The 20,354-nt window shown below is 39.2% G+C and overlaps 3 protein-coding genes across 11 annotated transcripts in view; 2 read left to right on the plus strand and 1 right to left on the minus strand.

Moving 5' to 3' along the window:
• LOC127418341 (lipid droplet-regulating VLDL assembly factor AUP1-like) overlaps positions 1-7,583 on the plus strand; it is a 32,011-nt gene extending 24,428 nt beyond the window's left edge. For 2 of the 5 annotated variants that reach the window (XM_051658919.1, XM_051658920.1), the window contains exons 9-12: positions 1,420-1,563; positions 4,942-5,099; positions 5,427-5,515; positions 7,126-7,583. In XM_051658919.1, the coding sequence (XP_051514879.1) occupies positions 1,420-1,563; positions 4,942-5,099; positions 5,427-5,515; positions 7,126-7,168 (434 nt within the window). In that variant the 3' untranslated portion in view covers positions 7,169-7,583. Of the gene's footprint in view, positions 1-1,419; positions 1,564-4,941; positions 5,139-5,426; positions 5,516-7,125 lie in introns of all 5 variants that reach the window. The other 3 variants (XM_051658921.1, XM_051658923.1, XR_007893412.1) reach the window with 2 other exon arrangements.
• Positions 7,584-8,073: 490 nt separating this feature from the next.
• On the plus strand, positions 8,074-10,981 carry LOC127418340 (tubulin beta-4B chain-like). The gene is made up of 4 exons (XM_051658918.1): positions 8,074-8,209; positions 9,298-9,406; positions 9,513-9,623; positions 9,793-10,981. The coding sequence occupies exons 1-4, from the start codon at positions 8,153-8,155 to the stop codon at positions 10,851-10,853; spliced, it is 1,338 nt and encodes a 445-aa protein (XP_051514878.1). The 5' UTR covers positions 8,074-8,152; the 3' UTR covers positions 10,854-10,981.
• A 135-nt stretch (positions 10,982-11,116) lies between these two features.
• The window catches only part of LOC127418338 (lysyl oxidase homolog 3A), a 76,145-nt gene continuing 66,907 nt past the window's right edge, over positions 11,117-20,354 (minus strand). For all 5 annotated transcript variants that reach the window (XM_051658913.1, XM_051658912.1, XM_051658916.1 and 2 more), the window contains 4 exons: positions 17,195-17,310; positions 16,683-16,819; positions 12,865-12,976; positions 11,117-12,695 (listed from right to left, as the gene is read on the minus strand). In XM_051658913.1, the coding sequence (XP_051514873.1) occupies positions 12,622-12,695; positions 12,865-12,976; positions 16,683-16,819; positions 17,195-17,310 (439 nt within the window). In that variant the 3' untranslated portion in view covers positions 11,117-12,621. The remainder of the gene's footprint in view (positions 12,696-12,864; positions 12,977-16,682; positions 16,820-17,194; positions 17,311-20,354) is intronic.

The following is a 20,354-nucleotide window of genomic DNA, read 5'->3' on the forward strand; positions in this document are numbered from 1 at the left end:
GCTTAGGGTCATTGTCCTGTTGGAAGATGAACCTTGGCCCCAGTCTGAGGTCCAGAGTGCTCTGGAGCAGGTTTTCATCAAGGATGTCTCTGTACATTGCTGCATTCATCTTTCCCTCGATCCTGACTAGTCTCCCAGTTCCTGCCGCTGAAAAACATCCCCACAGCATGATGCTGCCACCACCATGCTTCACTCTAGGGATGTTATTGGCCAGGTGATGAGCAGTGCCTGGTTTCCTCCAGACATGATGCTTGTCATTCAGGCCAAAGAGTTCAATCTTTGTTTCTCATGGTCTGAGAGTCCTTCAGGTGCCTTTTGGAAAACTCCAGGCGGGCTGTCATGTGCCTTTTACAGAGGAGTGGCTTCCGTCTGGCCACTCTACCATAAAGGCCTGATTGGTGGAGTGCTGCAGAGATGGTTGTTCTTCTGGAAGGTTATCTTCTCTCCACAGAGAAATGCTGGAGCTCTGTCAGAGTGACCATCGGGTTCTTGTTCACCTCCTTGACTAAGGCCCTTCTCCCCCGATCGCTCGGTTTGGCCAGGCGATCAGCTCTAGGAAGAGTCCTGGTGGTTCCAAACTTCTTCCATTTACGGATGATGGAGGCCACTGTGCTCATTGGGACCTTCAATGCTGCAGAAATTTTTCTGTACCCTTCCCCAGATCTGTGCCTCGATACAATCCTGTCTCGGAGGTTTACAGACAATTCCTTGGACTTCATGGCTTGGTTTGTGCTCTGACATGCACTGTTAACTGTGGGACCTTATATAGACAGGTGTGTGCCTTTCCAAATCATGTCCAATCAACTGAATTTACCACAGGTGGACTCCAATCAAGTTGTAGAAACATCTCAAGGATGATCAGTGGAAACAGGATGCACCTGAGCTCAATTTTGAGTGTCATGGCAAAGGCTGTGAATACTTATGTACATGTGATTTTTTTTTTTCGTTTTTTATTTTTAATAAATTAGCAAAGATTTCAAACAAACTTCTTTCACATTGTCATTATGGGGTATTGTTTGTAGAATTTTGAGGAAAATAATGAATTTAATCCATTTTGGAATAAGGCTGTAACATAACAAAATGTGGAAAAAGTGAAGTGCTGTGAATACTTTCCAGATTCACTGTGTGTGTGTGTGTGTGTGTGTGTGTGTGTGTGTGTGTGTGTGTATGTGTATATATATATATATATATATATATATATTACGTTTATTGTTTACATGCACAATTTGTACTATTTACCAGTATTTACATTGATGTGTAGAAAATGTGCTTAATCTTTTCTCTTTAAGACTACTGGCAGTTCAGTCAGTGAGCGCATATTAACGAGAGGATGTGCTCTATTGTTACCCAGTCCTAGTTGTCTCCTTAGGAAAAATGTTCAAAACAATTATGAAACTATATTTTCTCATCTTTGTCAAGATTTGGGTGCCAGACCTCGTACAGTGGCACAGAGTTTCCTGGGCTCAAGTACAGGGGCTGAAGACTCGCGTGTAGTGCGTATGGCGCAGCAGGTGAAGGAAGTGCTGCCTGATGTCCCCCTCTCTGTCATCACCAGAGATTTGTGTACGTCACCACTAGGAACGCTCTGCAAAATGCAATACAGTATCTAGCCACCTTAATCCCAGACAAATAATCCTTTGGCATGAAATCTCTAAAAATATTCATTCAGACCTGCTTCATTTGTTCAAATCTTCCTTGTGTTTTACAGAAGAAAAGCTAAACAGTCACATTCTTGTGTTTCACTCCAGGGAAATTTGATACCGTTGAAAGGCAGCAATGGCAGAAATTAGTTTTAAGGGATGATATTTGCCCCCTGGAGTTGGTTTTCAGGGGCTTTTTTAACCTTTATGAAGGGATTTTTAATAACAAATGTAAACACAGTGTGCATTATCTTTTTGTCAAAAATGTATTTACTTCATTAAAATAAATTAATCATCTGAATAATTACAGTAATTAAATATTGCAGCAAGCTGCCGTTGATGTGGTCCATGCACGTATGAAAAAAACATGACCGAAATAACCACATTTGAAAGAATTGGTCTTGTGGACAAAGTTGCATTGGGGTCACATTTAAACTTTTTTGTTCTATAGTTAGGATTCTCTTAAGGTATAGCTCCGCCTAGTATTGGAAATTAATAAAAATTTGGCATGTGCGAAATTAGAATGTTGCACTGTCCATGTGTACTTAGTTTTCTGTGTTCTTTCTTATACAATATTACATTCATCACTTTTCTTTTATTTACTTTTTGTCAGGAGCATCTCTTGATGATACATTCCAAATTGTGTGCAAATCAGACAAATGGCCTGGGGCAAGGTCAACAAATAACTTTTCTACCTCTGATATTTTATTTTTTTCAAAACATATTCTCATGGAAATGAAAATCCACATTGATCTGGGGGCACTGAAGGATTCAGAGGAAATTCAGTTTTTTTTATTTTTAGCTCTTAGGGTTCCAGACTTATTAGCAAAAACATGAATTGGCTTATTATAACGCTACCTTGTGGCCAGTTCTCACAAAATTTATTATACAGCTTCTTGTAGAAACCTTGTTTATACCACGTTTCATGTCCACAAGCCATCCACACTAAGTTATTAGCTGTTATAATTTGTTTGGCTGCTGGTGGCCATTCTTGTTTTGGTCCAGTTGATATTTGAAGGATATTTCAGCACGCAAACCGATAAAGAGACCATGCCAAATGGCAACTTCCTTGATGAAATAGTTACAGAGTTTTGATGGTTTTTTTTTTTTTTTATTGCGCCCCCTTTGCCAGAATTTGACGAAATTGGGCATGCGTCTTCAAAATGTCTTCTTGTTGAATTTACAAGATTTAGTTAAGTTTTGACTGTGTAAATATGGGCCATGACCAAATATTTAATTGGCTTGTAACTCCAAAGTGCTTTGATGAATCAAAATTACTTTGATACCTTTTTGTCAGAAGGGTTTGTAGATGATAAGTACCAAATTTTGTGAGAATTGGACAAACAACGGAGGAGTTTGAAAAGTAGGCTTTTCAGAAAATTCAAAATGGTGGAAAACTTGTATTGGCAGAAATAAAATCAGAATTGTTTAATTTGACTAACAATTTAAATTATCTTATTATACCATATGTCTGAGTAGCAGCTGGGATTTGGGACTATCCGGCCAAGTTTGGGGTGGACCTCTGATGCCCATACACTTTCAGGGCAGAAAAAGAATACAAAATACAGTAGCCTTTGGTGTTTGGATCCATCAGATGTCTTATAAAAAAAACAAAAATAAAAAAAAAAAAAAGAGAGAGAAAAATTCATTTCAGGGGCATTTTGCCCTGGTTAATTTCTGACCCTGATAGGCAGCTAATGGTACATTCGCCAACAAGCACAGAATTAAAAACTGTCTCCAGATTTTTGATAACTTTGCAAATTTATTAAATAGAAAAAACTGAAATATCACACTAACATAAGTATTCAGACCCTTTGCTATGACACTTAAAATTTAGCTCAGGTGCATCCCATTTCTCTGGATCATCTTTGAGATTGGAGTCCACCTGTGGCAAATTCAATTGATTGGACATGATTCGGAAAGGCACACACCTGGCTATATAAGGTCTTACAGCTAAAATTGCATATCAGAACAAAAACCAAGCCATGTGGTCAAAGGAACTGCCTGCAGAGCTCAGAGACAGGATTGTGTTGAGGTACAGATCTGGCGAAAGCTACAAAAAATGTTTTGCCTGTGTTGAATGTTCCCAAGAGCACAGTGGCCTCCATAATTCTTAAATAGAAGAAATTTGGAACAACCAGGACTCTTCCTAGAGCTGGCCGCCTGGTCAGACTGAGCTATCGGGTGAGAAGAGCCTTGGTAAGAGAGGTGACTAAGAACCTGACGGTCACTCTGGTCAAGCTCCAGAGATCATGTGTGGAGATAGGAAGGAGAAACTTGCAGGAGGACAACCATCACTGCAACACTCCATCAATCTGGGCTTTATGGCAGAGTGGCCAGATGGAAGCCTCTTCTCAGTGCAAGACACAAAAAAGCACCTATAAGTCTCAGACTGTGAGAAACAAGATTCTCTGGTCTGATTGAACTGTTTGGCCTCAATTCCAAGTGTCATGTCTAGAGGAAACCAAGCACTGCTCATCACCTTCACAATACTATCCCAACAGTGAAGATTGGTGGTAGTATCATGCTATGGGGATGTTTTTCAGCAGCAGGGACTGGAAGACTGGTCAGGGTTGAAGGAAAGCTGAACACAGCAAAATACAGAGATATCCTTAATGAGAACCTGGTTCAGAGCTCTCAGGACCTCAGACTGGGCTGAAGGTTCACCTTCCAACAGGACAATGACCCTAAGCATACAGCCAAGACTACTCAAGAGTGGCTTAGGGACAACTCCCTAATGTCCTTGAGTAGCCCAGCCAGATCCCGGACTTGAACCCATTCGAACGTCTCTGGAGAGACCTGAAAATGGCTATCCACCGACGGTCCCCATCCAACCTGACGGAGCTTGAGAGGATCTGCTGAGAAGAATGGCAGAAAATCCCCAAATCCAGGTGTACAAAGCTTGTCACATCATACTCAAAAAGACTTCAGTTTGTAATCGCTGCCAAAGGTGTTTTAAGTACCGAGTTAAGGGTCTGAATACTTAGGTCAGTGTGATTTTTTTTTTTTTTTTTTTTTTTTTTTTTTTTTTTATAAATTTGCAAAGTTATCAAAAATCTGTTTGTTGCTTTGTCATTACGGGGTATGGAGTGTAAATTGATGTGAAAGAAAATACAATAATTTAAAACATTTTGGCATAAGGCTGCAACATAACAATATGTGAAATTAAGGGGTCTGAATACTTTTTGAATGCACTGTATAGTACTTACTAATGCAAAGCAGATGTCTTTTGGTTTAAGCTGTGCAGTTTCAGCCAGTATGGATTCCGGTTAAATAACCCCTTTCCTTTGTCTCTGTGCAGTGCAAACAAACTGTGTTGATACAACCATAACCAACCTGCTGGAGCGCAATGACCAGTTCCACTTGGAGGCTTCTGTGGGCACAGCATCAGGTCCAGCCAAACCAGCAGCTTCCTCCACCCCATCTGCTACAGCATCCTCACCTGATCTAAAGCTACAGGTGCCCCTCTCATCACTGCATTCAAAGATGCAGAAGCAAGTGAATCTTCAGAGCCAAAATTAACTTTGTCCAATTTTATATCACCAGATAACATGTAACTTTTTTTTTTTTTTTTTTTCCCCCAATGAAAATTTCTTATCTTTGCATGGGATGTTTGTTGCTACCAATGGTGCTCTTCAAATTGTTAGTTATGGCTCTTTGTAATGAATCTATCAATTAAAGTAGTTTTAGTATTGCAACCACAAATGAATTTACCTATAATTAAAAGCTGTGAAGCATTTTGTGTGTTAGAATATTCACATTAATACTCGTGTATTTATTTAACAGCCAGCTGCCAAATCTTTTGAGAAAACACCAGTAGACAGACACATGTCCCTACAGGAGAGAAAAGACGCCTTGTATGAATATGCAAGAAGGTAATTGTGATTTGTAAAAATAAAGTATGGGTGTTTGACATGAAATACTTTTGATATATGCTATACGATTTAAATTTTTAAAACTATTTAAAATTTGCATTTTGCTAATTGTTTTTATAATTATCATGCACATAGTTTTTCTAAACCTCAATAATGGAGAAACTGCATAGAATAATTGTACTTTTTACAATTAATTTGTCACAAACACACCAGGAACATTTAAATAAATATTCCGGGTTCAATACAACTTAAGCTCAGTTAATAGAATTTGTGGCATAATGTTGATTTCCACAAATTTTGACTGCTCTCCTCTTTTTTTTTTTTTTTTTTAAAAAAAAGGCAGAAATTACAGTAAGGCAATAACAATGAAAGTACATAAAAAAATAAACTCACTGTTTCAAAAGTATAGCCAAAAGATGTAAACATTATACATGATAAAATGGTTTTAGTTTGATAAAATCACTTACCTTGTCTGTGTAAGGTTATATCCAATATTAAAACTTTGCCATGATGACAAAACCATGCAATCCAATATTGAATGTATGTATCTACACAGAAAAGGTTAGTAAGTGATTTTTATCACACTAAACTCATGTTAACATGTATAATATTTGTGTCTTGTGGCTATCCTTTTGAAACTGTGTATTTTAGCATTTATGGACTGGCCCCATTCACTTCCATTGTAAGTGCCTCACTGTTACAGTGTCATGTAATATGTCAACTACCCAAATAGAGATGGGCATTGGAAAATAATTGAACTCGTTTACATGGACACCAGAAAGCTGTTTATTGCAAAAAAGCTGTTTATGGCTGGAAAGTGGCGTTCCCGTTTACATGCACTATGAAAGCAGCTTTCTCCATTGCGACGTAATTTCCTTGCATTGCTTCTGTAAATAGCAAACATGGGATCTGAGGAAGACTTTATCCTCTGTTGCTTCGCTTTATATCCAGATAGTCCAGAGTTGTTGCAGTGTTTGTTTCCTTTATTTTCTATCAGGACCTGTAGCTGAATTGCGCTGCAATATTGAGGTTTCCCTCTTACAGCTTACTCTGGGATTCCCCCAGTGTACTTGAGCACATATGGCCAATGTGAGGGACAGTAGTCAATATTTAAAATGGTTGTGTATAAATGGGTATATTTTAGTTTTTGTTTTCCCTTTTCCCACTGTACTCCCAGAAATGTTGAATTTCACTGTGTTGACTTATTGATATGATTTAGGGCTACATCCTACAACGTTAGTTATCTGGTCTGTTCACGCACATGCACACTCTGGAAAATGCTGTAGTTTGCATGGCCAAATAAGCAGTGTTCTCCAGGAGAAACACAGTTGTGTTTCTCTTTATGTTAATCCCTTAAACGGTGTAAGGACATTAGCATTCTCCTTTTTATATGACGTTTCAGAATGCCGCTTTCTGCAAAAACCCTGGAATAAACAATTTTCTTAAGTGCATTTTAAATGTGGTCATTGTTTTTCAGATGGAAATGTTATCTCACAATATAAAATAAGCTCTATCAGCATCCACTGGCTTTGTTGCACAAGATGTTTTACTATATTTCTGTTAGTCGAGTTGTAACCTGATTCTTTTCTTTCTGTCAACCTCACCCACAGACGATATATTGAAAAAGGACTGAACAAAGAGGACGGTCTATGACTGCGGACAAAGACACACCTGAAGAATTGTTTAGGAAAGACGGCTGCTTAACACAAAAAGAAGAAATAACATTGACACAGAATGAAACGACATGTGTTCACCAAACTTGATGAGAGAAGACTGATTTCTGTCAGACTGGATATTTTGCCTTTTTGTGTTGTTTTTTTTTTTTTTTTTTTTTTTAATTCTCTTGCATGGCAGTCATGCATGTCTTTTTATCATTTCTCTCTGCAACAGAAAATAATTATTTTGGTAAACAGTTTCTATTCAGACTCGGTGACCTTGGCACACTTCATATTATTTTTATAAGGTCCAGACCAGGGGTAGAGAATAGGGGTTCATAGAAACAAAACACATCTTGAGGTTCATTGTTGTTAAGAATTTGTGTTGATGCAATATCAGCTTTTAAAGACATTAAAGATCGTATAGAAATAAAAAAAGAATGTGTCCCTTGTCCAGAGATATACTGAAGACTGCAAAGTGCATCCACTTAAAAATGAGTTCAAACTTATCAAAGAGAAATTTGACATTCCTTTTTATTGCATTATGAGTTCTCATTTTGTAATAGTCATGCGAGAGGGGCTGCAGTTCAGTTTTAAATGGTCACTCGACGCAAATAAGTTTGGGAAAATATCCCTGCATCTTCTCCCTGAAAACAAGACAATTTTTTTTAGTTGTTATTTTAGATTACCGTTTTGAATATCGAGAGCCGTTACAGCCGCCTGTTAAACCAATGGCCATAAAGTCTGCGTAGTGACGCCTGCATCTTGAAGCGCCAATCACGACGATGAGCACACCAAGCAGCCAATGAGAACGCTGGGCCTAGCATACAGCAGCCAATGAGATTGACGGAAATGTAGGCGACTTCTCCAGACTGAATAAATAGGAGCACATTTCAAATCATGATCTCATTGTCGAGGATTTTGAGTGTGGAGGGGTCCGTCTCAGTTGCTTTTGTGTTTTCTAACAAACAAGCGATTCAAAATGAGGGAGATTGTGCATTTACAGGCTGGGCAGTGCGGTAACCAAATTGGTGCCAAGGTAGGAACTGAATATTTGTTTTTTGAATGTGTGTTATTCATTAAATTGTAGTAGTGCTTTTGGGGAAGAAAGACAATCCGCGCGGCTGTTTAATTTAAATTTTGTTTCCAACAGATTGTATCATTTTTGTGTTTTCCCTAACGTTTTGGGCGTTTAATCTGCAAAGTCATAAGTATGTTCCTTGCAAAATTTCAAATAAGCAACAAGTTTTGTTTTAAAACGAGGGCTTGTTTTGCGTCCCTACGAATCGAATGGGAATTTGCTTTTTATTTTAGAAGAAATTGCTGTGTAGGAAAAAAAACGACCTAATTATTATGACCTAATGTAGAAACAATGCGTTAGTTTTAGGGTGTTGGCCGCGCCTGACCGGCGTAATGTCCGATTCGCAAACGAATCTGTTCTTTTAAACGATTCTGTTGAATTATTTGGTTGAGCCGATTAGCTTAACGTCATGACGTCACCCTACTGTTACAGGGAGCTTTGGCAGTACACAGCGCAATATTTTACATATTAACCTTAAGAGACGTAGTGATTAGTCAATTCTATTTAGTGAAATAGGTGTTTGACCGCAAAATAAACATCTTAAACTGCCACGCTTATGACCTGAACGAATTGGTGAGTCGGTCTTTGAAACGAACTGTCCGAACGAACCGATTCGCTAGAGTGACTCGTGTCGTAATGTGGCCGGTTATATCTGGTTCAGCTCATGGAAAAGTGCGGGAACGCTAATATGACGGGCATACCCTCATGTCTTCATACGATGTCGGGTTTCGGATCTCTTTGTGTCAATGAGCAATCTCAAATCTATTTTCATGATGTAATGCGACTCGTACGCCGTATCTTAAGCTCCCGGTGGTGTAAAATGGCCCCGTTGACTTGGCAAACTCCATTTTAAAAAGTGTGGCGCGCAAGTAACGGCAAGCTCAAGCCTATTGAATATCTGCTTGGTTTTAATCCCATCTATTGACTTTTACAGTGTGCTCGCAATTGTGGGTGTTGGTCAAGTTTCAGAGCCCTACGTTTAAAATGGGTGGATTACGTTTGTGGAAGTATAACTACGTGTTCCTTCTGAATGCATTTTATTTCAGTTCTGGGAAGTCATTAGTGACGAGCATGGAATTGATCCTACAGGCAGTTACCATGGCGACAGTGACCTTCAGCTGGACAGAATTAATGTGTATTACAATGAAGCCTCGGGTGAGCAGATATGAGGCCTTTTGTTACTAATTCTTATCCATTGACAACAATGGGTTATGTTAGACTCGTTTAATTTGTCATGAAATTCTGTATTTGTGTCTTTCAGGTGGGAAATACGTTCCACGTGCCGTGCTGGTGGATTTGGAGCCTGGCACAATGGACTCCGTGAGGTCTGGTCCATTTGGTCAGATCTTCAGACCAGACAACTTTGTCTTTGGTAAGTTTCAGTATTTGGTGGGTGTATTAAGTTGGCCCAAACTAGGACCTCTGAACTGGGGGGGTATTATCCAGCACTAGCTGGGAACAAAATTTGAATAGATTTAAATGATTTACGGTCTGAGATATTGGTTTCCTCTGGCTTTGCTGTAACTAGACTCTTATTTTAGGCCAGAGTGGTGCTGGAAACAATTGGGCTAAGGGCCACTACACCGAAGGAGCTGAGCTGGTGGACTCTGTTTTGGATGTGGTTCGCAAAGAGGCAGAGAGCTGCGACTGTCTGCAGGGCTTCCAGCTCACCCACTCCCTGGGTGGTGGCACCGGTTCTGGCATGGGCACCCTCCTCATCAGCAAAATTCGCGAGGAGTACCCGGACCGTATCATGAACACCTTTAGCGTGGTGCCCTCTCCCAAAGTCTCGGACACAGTGGTGGAGCCCTACAACGCCACACTGTCCGTCCACCAGCTGGTGGAGAACACAGATGAGACGTACTGCATCGATAACGAAGCTCTGTATGACATCTGCTTCCGCACGCTCAAACTCACAACGCCCACTTATGGCGACCTCAACCACCTAGTCTCCGCTACCATGAGTGGTGTCACAACCTGCTTGAGGTTCCCCGGCCAGTTGAATGCCGATCTTCGTAAATTAGCGGTCAACATGGTACCGTTCCCCCGTCTGCACTTCTTCATGCCTGGCTTTGCTCCGCTGACCAGCCGAGGCAGCCAGCAGTACCGCGCCCTCACTGTCCCCGAGCTTACCCAGCAGATGTTTGATGCCAAGAACATGATGGCTGCCTGCGACCCGCGTCACGGCCGCTACCTGACTGTCGCCGCTGTCTTCCGTGGCCGCATGTCCATGAAGGAGGTGGATGAACAGATGCTCAATGTTCAGAACAAGAACAGCAGCTACTTTGTCGAGTGGATCCCCAACAATGTCAAGACCGCTGTCTGTGACATCCCACCCCGTGGCCTCAAGATGGCCGCCACCTTCATCGGCAACAGCACGGCCATCCAGGAGCTGTTTAAGCGAATTTCGGAGCAGTTCACTGCCATGTTCAGGCGCAAGGCTTTCCTGCATTGGTACACTGGAGAGGGCATGGATGAAATGGAGTTCACCGAGGCGGAGAGCAACATGAACGACCTGGTGTCTGAGTACCAGCAGTACCAGGATGCCACCGCTGAGGAGGAAGGAGAGTTTGAGGAGGAGGGAGAAGAGGAGCTTGCTTAAATTAACAATTTTTCTGTGTTCAATGTTTTCTTTTTCAAAACTTTCCTTTTGTCATATATTTTTCTTACTGCATTTCCTGTCACTTACAAACTTCAGTTGTACTGTTTAATAAAACAAATGAAGAAATCGCTGGTTGTCTGTTTCCTCAGTTCTTTTAACTAGGGGTGGTGTAAGCCAATATGAATGTTAAAAACTAAGTGAAACATTTTGGATTTAGTTTATTTTGTAATGTGTGGAAAGGGACCTTGCAAAAATGGTGTATGAAACTTTGCAGCAAGTTCTTGCATTCCAGTGCTTTTGTGGCAAGAGTCGTTGAACAGCTAAAGGAATGTTCTGCGTTCAGTACAAGTTGAGGTAAATCAACAGCATTTGTGGCATAATGTTAAATTATTTCTACTCTTCCCTCCAGTGGGGCACTTACAATGGAAGTGAATGGGGCTGGTTTATGGAGGGTTTAAAGGCGATTTCCTTTAATTTGAGCATTGTCGTTTAAATCAGCATTTTAGGGTGTTCTGCTGTAATGGAATAGAAGTTGTAAAATTGGGGATAACTACATAAAAGGTTGCAAAAGCAATTGTTGCACTAAAATCATGTTACTGCATAATGTTTACATGGCTATACTTTTAAAATGGTGAGTTTACTGATTTGGCCCAATTCACTTACATTTGTAAGTGCCTTACTGTAGCCCAGCTGTATTTGTCATTTTTATTTTTTTTTTAACTGAGGGACAGGTTGAAATACATTTTTGTGGAAATCAACAATGCCACAAATGCTGTCAATTGAGCGTAGCTTGTACTGAACCTGGAATATTCCTTTTAACCAAGGTTTTCAGTTGAACTGCATGCAAGTCATTGCAGTACTTTTAAAAAGTATTTTAATGTTAAAGATTTTTTTTTTTTTTTTTTATGAAAAGGAGAGACAAGTCCAAGTAAGTTTTTGTCATAATATTATGCCACAAATGCTGTTGATTGAGCTTAACCTGTATTGAACCCAGAATATTCCTGTAATTGGCATTGAATACTCTAATCTTATTGGGCTCTGTTGCAATGTAGCTTTTCCAGTGCCATTTACTCATTACAGTACGGCTTCCACTTTAATCCAGCTTTGAGAAATGAGTACTGTTCAAATAAGACTTACTGGTTTTGGCCAATTCTTTGAGTTTAGGTCTGAATGTAGACAAGATGATTTTTATGCCATCAAGAATGTTTTAAAAAGTGCAGTTTTGTATATTTTACAAACATGGTTACAGAATATTCCAGAAATATCCTGGAAATACAAGTGTACAGAAATGTAACAAAAGGGGAGTAGCATTACAAAATTCTGCTTTGGTAAAATCTAATGTACATATTGTGATTTGAAAAGTTAAATGTAAACTCACAGTCTGTAAACATTTGAAATAATCTTTTATAACTTAACATATAAAAATTACTGAAACTTGTGTTTCATGTGGATGTCTGTTCTAAAGTTAATTGCTTTCATGAAAGAGGAAGTGCACAGTCATTGTGTTCCTCTAACCACAGATTCATGTAATTTACATAAAAGCCCAGGCCACAATCACAGCCCTGTTTTGTCTCTGAGGCCTTTGGCTACATGATAATTCTATATTTTCGATGACCTAATCAAAGAGTAAACTCAATATAAGAACATGTGATTGGGCCACGGTATCATCAAATCCAAATGAGAATAAATAGCAATATAAAGTGATTAAATGTTTCAGTCCAGATCCATGTGGTTCTTGCAGTTCCTTGGCTTTCTCATTTGCACAATGTTATGAGATCTTGTTGTTCAGCTGCCCAGGATAGTGCTCAAACTGTTTTTCAGCCTCCTCACTAAATGAATCACCTGAAAAATATAAAACCATTGTTTAAATGACAAGATGGTTGGCTTAATTGTTGGTATGTCAAAGGAAAGTGAAAGAAGCAATGGATTTTTGATTAAGCCAGCAGGTCATCTCATTCCCTTCAGTCCTTAACACAATGGGAAGGGCCCAGTGAAAAGTGGCACATCTCACCAAGATGACATTTATGCAACCAGACACGGTTGCCATCGTATTTGCAGTTGCACCGCATAGCGTTGTTGGTGAAGTCACTCTCAGCTACCTCAAAGTTGGGGTTTATTACGACCTTAAAAGAAACAAACAGATAAGACCCATGCTGGAATGATTCTCACAAAACTTATCCTGCTTATATTTAACCCCAAATTATAATTGACCCCAAATCAATATACAGTATATATATATATATATTATTATTATTATTATTATTATTATTATTATTATTTTTTTTTTATTATTTATATTATATATATATATAAGTATATTTAGGATCATCAGTGTTGAGTAAGTTACTCAAAAACTTTAACACTTAACATTACTAATTACTATATTTCCTCCTTGTTCATTGTTTGGGGGAGCACACCAGTCAGTACATATTAATGTATTTTACATATATATTATTTATATTACAGTTTTTCTCAATCGCTTTGGCTCAATTCTCAAATGAGAATTATTTTTTCAAAACAATAAATTCAAATCTCTGAAAAGTTAGTTTCTTGTTCATACCAGATTTGAATTTCTTATTAATTTAAGCAAATTGCGCGTGTTTTGGCAGATGTGTGCAAAAGAGTAAGTACAATTGTCTACAATTTGCAAAATAACTAAATGCACATAGCTTGATGATCAAAACTGATGAGTTGATTCTCAGTGAAATTGTCATACTCTTCACAACTTCTAAACATTCTTTCATCGCGTGAGCCATCACATGCAAAATGGCTATTTAATTTTCAAAATCTGTCAGACATGTATATTCCATAAATATCTATGACATGGAATGTTTGTGATGTCTGCTAAATCTCTGGCCAGAGTGACAGGATGTCCACCAAGAAGATGGGAACTTGTAGTGTTATGAACTGTGAGGAGGTACAATTTATTGTTTTTTTTACAGAACTACCGCAGGTTTTTTCATTGTTGATGTTTTTTTATTGTATTTATTTTTTTGCATGAATGTCATTTTTTGGCAATTTTCTGTTCACTATATATGACTTTACATGTAAGAAATGTGTAAAAATGAACATGCAAATTACTGCTAACTCTATGAAGAATTTCAATCAGGTTTTAAAGCACGTCATAGCACTGAATCTGCTCTCCTAAGAGTTTCTAATGACATTTTACTTGCTTCGGATTCTGGGAAAGTTATGGCTTTGGTCCTATTAGACCTTAGCTCAGCCTTTGATTTGATTGATCATAACATCCTTCTGTCCCGCCTGGAGTCATGTCTGGGCATTCGAGGTACAGTCCTGAAATGGTTTCGTTCATACTTAACTAATAGGAAATTCACTGTCCGTCTTGGACCTCACTCATCTTCTGTATCGCATCTCTGTTGTGGCATACCACAGGGCTCAATTCTCGGTCCTTTATTGTTTTCTCTATATATCCTCCCCTTAGGCTCCATTTTCAACAAGTACAGAGTGTCCTTACATTGTTATGCGGACGACACCCAAATCTATTTCCCTCTAAAGCGTAATGACAAGCATGCCATACAGCCGCTCTTAGCTTGCTTAGAAGAACTTAAATCATGGCTTGCACACAATTTTTTAAACCTTAACGAGAGAAAAACTGAAATTATGTTACACCAGACCACATTACACCAGTCCTGATTTCATTGCATTGGCTCGCCATCAAATATAGGATTGATTTTAAAATGTTATTATTTGTGTTCAAATCCCTAAACAATCTGGCCCCACAATATCTTTCTGAATTGTTCCACCCTCACAGACCATCTAGATCTCTTAGATCTAGTGGTCTTTACCTGCTTACTATCCCTAGATCCAGACTTAAAAACAGAGGAGACCGTTCATTTGCAGTCGCCAGTCCCAAGCTCTGGAACAGTCTCCCGACTCATATTAGAACTGCCCCTTCTATTTCAGTTTTTAAAACTCGACTTAAAATTCATCTGTTTAATTTGGCTTCTAACCTTCCTTGAATCTTCTCTGTTCCCTGTTAGTGCATCTTAATGTTTGCTTGTTTGGTTTGTATATTTTGACTGTACAGCACTTAGGTCAACCTCGGTTGTTTTTAAATGTGCTATATAAATAAATATTGATTGACTGATTGATAAGCAGTCAGTGTCAACAAAAAAGTAGAACAAAAATGGCAGTTTTACCGTGGCAGTCAACCGTGGAAATGTTTGTTATATACAAACTTCATTTTTGTTCTACTTTTTTGTTGGCTCACACAATGACAAAATACTTTTCATTTTGGTGGTATTGGCCAATTTACTGACACAGTAACAAGGTTTTGAAGCATGAATGGCATGTTTTGGGTGAGTTACAACATTTTGCAGACATGCAATAGAGTTGTGATGTCCCATAAAACAGTTATGACAGCTGCACTTACAGTTTAGAGAATGTTAAGACTGTTTAAAAAAATTAGCCAAAGTGATTGAGAAAAACTGTAAAACACACTTTACACAAGTAATTACAAGAAATTAACAACTGAGTGTCAGTAACTGAAATCTGATTACAAGAATTTGAAATATAATGTGCTACCCTACTTTTTGTTCTAAAGAGTAATTTGATTACAGTAATTAATAACTTTGTAATTAGATTACAACCAACACTCAAGGTTCATTAATATTTTTAACATTGTGACTATTTTCAGGACACTTAAGCACATTACCCCCCCCCCCCACCAATTCTCATTACCGCAATGTGTCCAGACATTTTACCTCTACTATTCTCATTGTAGAATAGTATTCATTGATTCTCATTACCGTAACACATTCACAGTACCGTAGTACAGTAAAAAAGATGCTGTTGTTCAATTATATTTTAAATAAAAAACAGCGAAAATTTATGGCAGTACCAAGAGTGTTTTACTGTGATGTGTAAATGCCTTTTCACATTGTGGTAATGATTATATCATAATGACCATCTTCTTTTCACATCGCAGTAATGAGAATTGGGGGTAAAATATGTGTAATTGTCAGGAAAATAATGTCTCAATGTAAATAAACTTAATGGGTCCAAAAAAATAGGCTTCATTTTCCATCAGAAAAAAATATAATTTCACATTTGTTTCTTTTGATTTTAAATTAAAATAGGTCTCTTTCCAAAATAGGACCCATTTTCATTACATGTTTCGTGAGAATATTGCAGTGGTTGAGTGAATCTCACAAAAACTGTCAAGATGTACGGGTCATATTTCATTACGATAATGTGAAAAAATATTGATTATCTAAATGGTAAAAGGCAGTATGGATGCATTGTAGTATTTGTTGTTCTAGCATTATTTTATGCTGATTTTAATAATAAAAAATCATTATGTCCAGACAGGATGCTTTTCATGTCTGTTTTATTTATTTATTTATTTATTTTTATTTATTTATTTTTCATTAAAGTAATAAAACTTGGTGGGAAATGTTCTTGCTTGTCACAAAAATAATATTGCAATGCAAAAAGCATCAGCGTGGGTCAAATAGAGACACCGTAGAGAGATCTTTAAAGGCTGTATTCTGGACCTTTGGTTAGTTAATCATAATCCAATTGGGTCTTTCCCAGTAAACCCTTCCTCCACCCTCTTAATCAAACCCAATCCTATTACTCTTCTGACCCTAGACTTCCTCGTGAACTGTGATTGCTCTGACACATCTCCATCACTAGAGGACAGCACTGCAACATCTTACCGCTGAATCTAAAACCCAGACAATGGGGTCCTGCGGGACCAAAGCCTGGTGAGGTAACCCAGCACACCAGCCAAAGACTATCTGCCCTATGGAAATACATCAACTAGGTACTAAAGTAGTAACTCTCTCTGGACATAATGTCAAATACCTGTAATATATAGTTTCCTGGTTTAACATCTGTGATGTCAATCCACTGGCAGTCAATATCATGTCTGTACAAGTCCCAGCAGCCCACTGTGATGCCCTGCTCGCCAAAGTTAGCACATTCATATTGCTTCGAAACACCTGAGAAGGGGGAGGTGACATCATATGGTAAATATGACCGTTATCATTTCAAAATGAAAGTATTTGATAACAACAGATGTGTCCAATGGTTACATTATTAAATCAAGAACGATAAGGGTGACAGAGCAAGTTAAAAGTATTGGTCACCATAATATATTGGCATTACAACTGATTTAGAAACAAATGTCAATATTAGACACCTACTACACCTAGTCGTCTAGGGAACCCTAGTGGAGTTTTAATAACTGCCTTGAAAGCAAAAAGACCATGGTTCACCTGTTGGGGTCATATTCCACTCCACCCCCCCCCCCCCCCCGTTTGTGGGAACATTAAGAGTTTTACCATTGTGATATTATATTTTGACCTCTGTCTTACCTTCATGGCACTCAGTGTCCTCCAGGCAGAAACTTGCTTTATGTCCATCTGCCACTTTGGTCCCATTTAGAGACAGTAGGTCATAATATGTGAAGATGTCCATACTATGATAGTGTCTGATAAAATACAGTAGGTTACACACAAAGTCTGCCTACTACATCAAACAATGATCACATATCATTCAAAGAAAGAGTGTATGGAGTTAATTTTTAAAGTCAAAACCCAATTTACTTCTACAGTGTGACATATTTCAGGCTGAATATATAAATCACACACAATAAAAAACTGAAATGTGTATTAAAAGGGTAAAAGGGTCCATTTTTATTTCATTTTAATTAATAAAGTGTTTCAACCTACCAATATCTGACATGTAAATTGTCCACAATGACACATTTTCAGTTATTCTGAATCCTAAGTACTGCAACCTACAGTTCTATAATTTCCAAAGATGATGAAGGCCATCCAGAACACAAACAGATCTGTAAGGGTGACGGAGGGAACTGAACCCACGGTGTAAACACCAGATTCTCAGCCGCTGGCCTCAGTGCCAAACCCCAGTCTGTGTGTCCTTCAGCCTGAGCACACATCAGGTTTCCTCTTCATCATACTCTCAGATACAAACATTGAGAAACCCGATGTCTGCTTGGAGGTTTGCAGTGTAAATACAGGCCACTCACACAAGAGTTGTAAACTATTTAGAGCGTACTCATACATCAACTGGAAAATGCATGGTGATGAGAGAATAAAATCCTCTCTTCCCTTATTTATTAATAAAAAATAAACAGGGAGAATCATTCTTAAAGCACAAAAGCTACTACACTACAGCCTGACTTAATTCATGGTGTGATTCTCATTAAAACCAATCAAGAAAATTTCCTGGTAACATTTAGCCTCAAATCATTACAAAATATGACAATATATATATATTCCGTATATATAATCGTTACTGTAACACGTCCATACATTTGAATTTTTCTATTCCCATTTTTTGAGTTTGATTATCCTCATTACCATAACACATTCCCAGCACTGTATTAAAGTTGCAGTATGTAAGTTTCAGAAACCCTTGTTATTAATGACACCTGTGGCCGTTAAGTGAACTGCAGCCAGCTACCTGTTGCTCGTGCTCGTGCTCATGCAAACACTCCATAGGGACGCAAGCGAGCAAGCATTGGCCAAAACATTGATGTAGCATACAAAGAGACTGAACATGATCCACTGGCATCATGCTGACAGATGAGGTAGCATAATTAAAATTACACAGTTATGATTGTTTTTGACTACAAACTTTGAGACTAAACTAAAGCTACTTATCAGCTAACATAGCATAATGATACACACATACAGCTACATACTACCGAACAATACCAGACAGTTTACTGTTGCATTGCACTGTTATGTTGCACTATTGTATGTTTTGTATGTCATATGTTGTACTACAAATAAGAAACCAGCGTATTTGCTTAAATTTATCCCATATACCTGACTTTTAGTATAAAGAGAAGATCGTTGAAATTATTTCAAAGTTACAAAGCAAGGTAGCTTGCAATTCGTCAGCGTTAGTAGGCAAGATCAAGTTGGCTAAAATTACACAGATCAATCCTTATGGCACTATATTTCACATGGAATATGGGATGGATGCGTTTAAGATAGGTAGGTAACTTAAGATGGACTGCCACTAGACTAATGACCTTAATGATGGGAAAAGGCCCAATAAACTTGTAGCCCAGCTTATATGAGGGGAGTCAGAGCGGAATGTCCTTGGAGGACAACCAGACCTTCTAGCCACGCACATAAGCTGGGGGCTCAGACCGGTGTCAGTCCACCGACCTCTTAACGTGGGCGCCAGTCTGTAGGAGGACTTCTCTGGTGGCTTTCCAGGTACAAGGGCACATCTGAATAAAAGTGTGTGTGGATGGGCCAGAATGTCGAGCTCTTGGGTGGGGAACAAAGGGGGTTGGTACCCAAGGCTACACTGGAAGGATGATAACCCCATAGATGACGAAGGCAAGGAATTGTGGGCATACTCGACCCAGACTAAATGAGAACTCCAAGAATTACGGATTACGAGAGGTCATATATTGCAGGGTCTTCTCAAGGTCTTGATTAGCCCGCTCCGCCTGCCCATTTGTCTGGGGATGGAACCCAGAAGACAAACTCACAGTAACCCCCAGCTGTCAGCAGAATTCTGCCCAAAAACGAGACACAAATTGGGGGCCTCTGTCAGAAACCACATTGACCGGGAGGCCAAGAATGCGGAGGATGTGGTTAATGACCGTCACCACTGTCTTCTTCGCTCTGGGTAATTTGGGGAGGGTAATTAAATGAGCCACCTTCGAGAACTGGTCCAAAACAATCAAAACGACTGTGTTGCCATGGGACGGGGGAAGACCGGTAACAAAATCCATGGCTATGTGAGACCAGGGTCTCGAAGTGACTGACAGAGGTTGGAGGAGCCCGATCAGTGGTTGACAGGAGGATTTATTAGATGCACAAATGGAGCAAGCGGCAATGAACTGGCGTACGTCCTGCGCTAGTGATCCACACCAAAATCTCTGTCGAATGAGTGCCTGGGTGTGAGCCACCCCTGTATGACAAGCTACATTGGATGAGTGGCCCCACTCTAGGATGTGCATCCGGATTGATCGCAGAACGAATAACAGGTTTGCTGGGCATCCGGCGGGAGGAGAGATGTTTCGTAGCGCAGCACAGATTTTGGCCTCCACATCCCAGGATACCATGCCCACCACAAAAGTGGCAGGTAGAATAGTATCCAGTGGGATGGTGGAGGTCTCGACTTCGAAACATCAAGATAACGAATTGGGCTTTACATCTCTTTGAGCCCAGACGATATGAGAGAACATAGTCGGATATTGTGAAAAACAGCGGCCAGCGAGCCTGTCTGGAATTAAGACGCTTAGTGCTGTGGATGTATTCTAGGTTCTTATGATCCAGCTCCACCATGAACTGACACGAAGGGTCGGGAGTCTTAAGAATTGGGGCGGTTGTAAACCTTTTCTTTAATTTAGAAAACACGGCTTCGGCCCGCAAAGACCAACAAAACTCAGTGCGGGTGGAGGTGAGATCTGTCAGAGGTGCGGCGAGTTGGCTGTAATTCTGAATAAACCAGCGATAAAAGTTAGCAAACCCCAGAAACCTA

The sequence above is a fragment of the Myxocyprinus asiaticus genome, chromosome 27, assembly GCF_019703515.2.
Source record: "Myxocyprinus asiaticus isolate MX2 ecotype Aquarium Trade chromosome 27, UBuf_Myxa_2, whole genome shotgun sequence".
In the NCBI taxonomy this organism is placed as follows: domain Eukaryota; kingdom Metazoa; phylum Chordata; class Actinopteri; order Cypriniformes; family Catostomidae; genus Myxocyprinus; species Myxocyprinus asiaticus.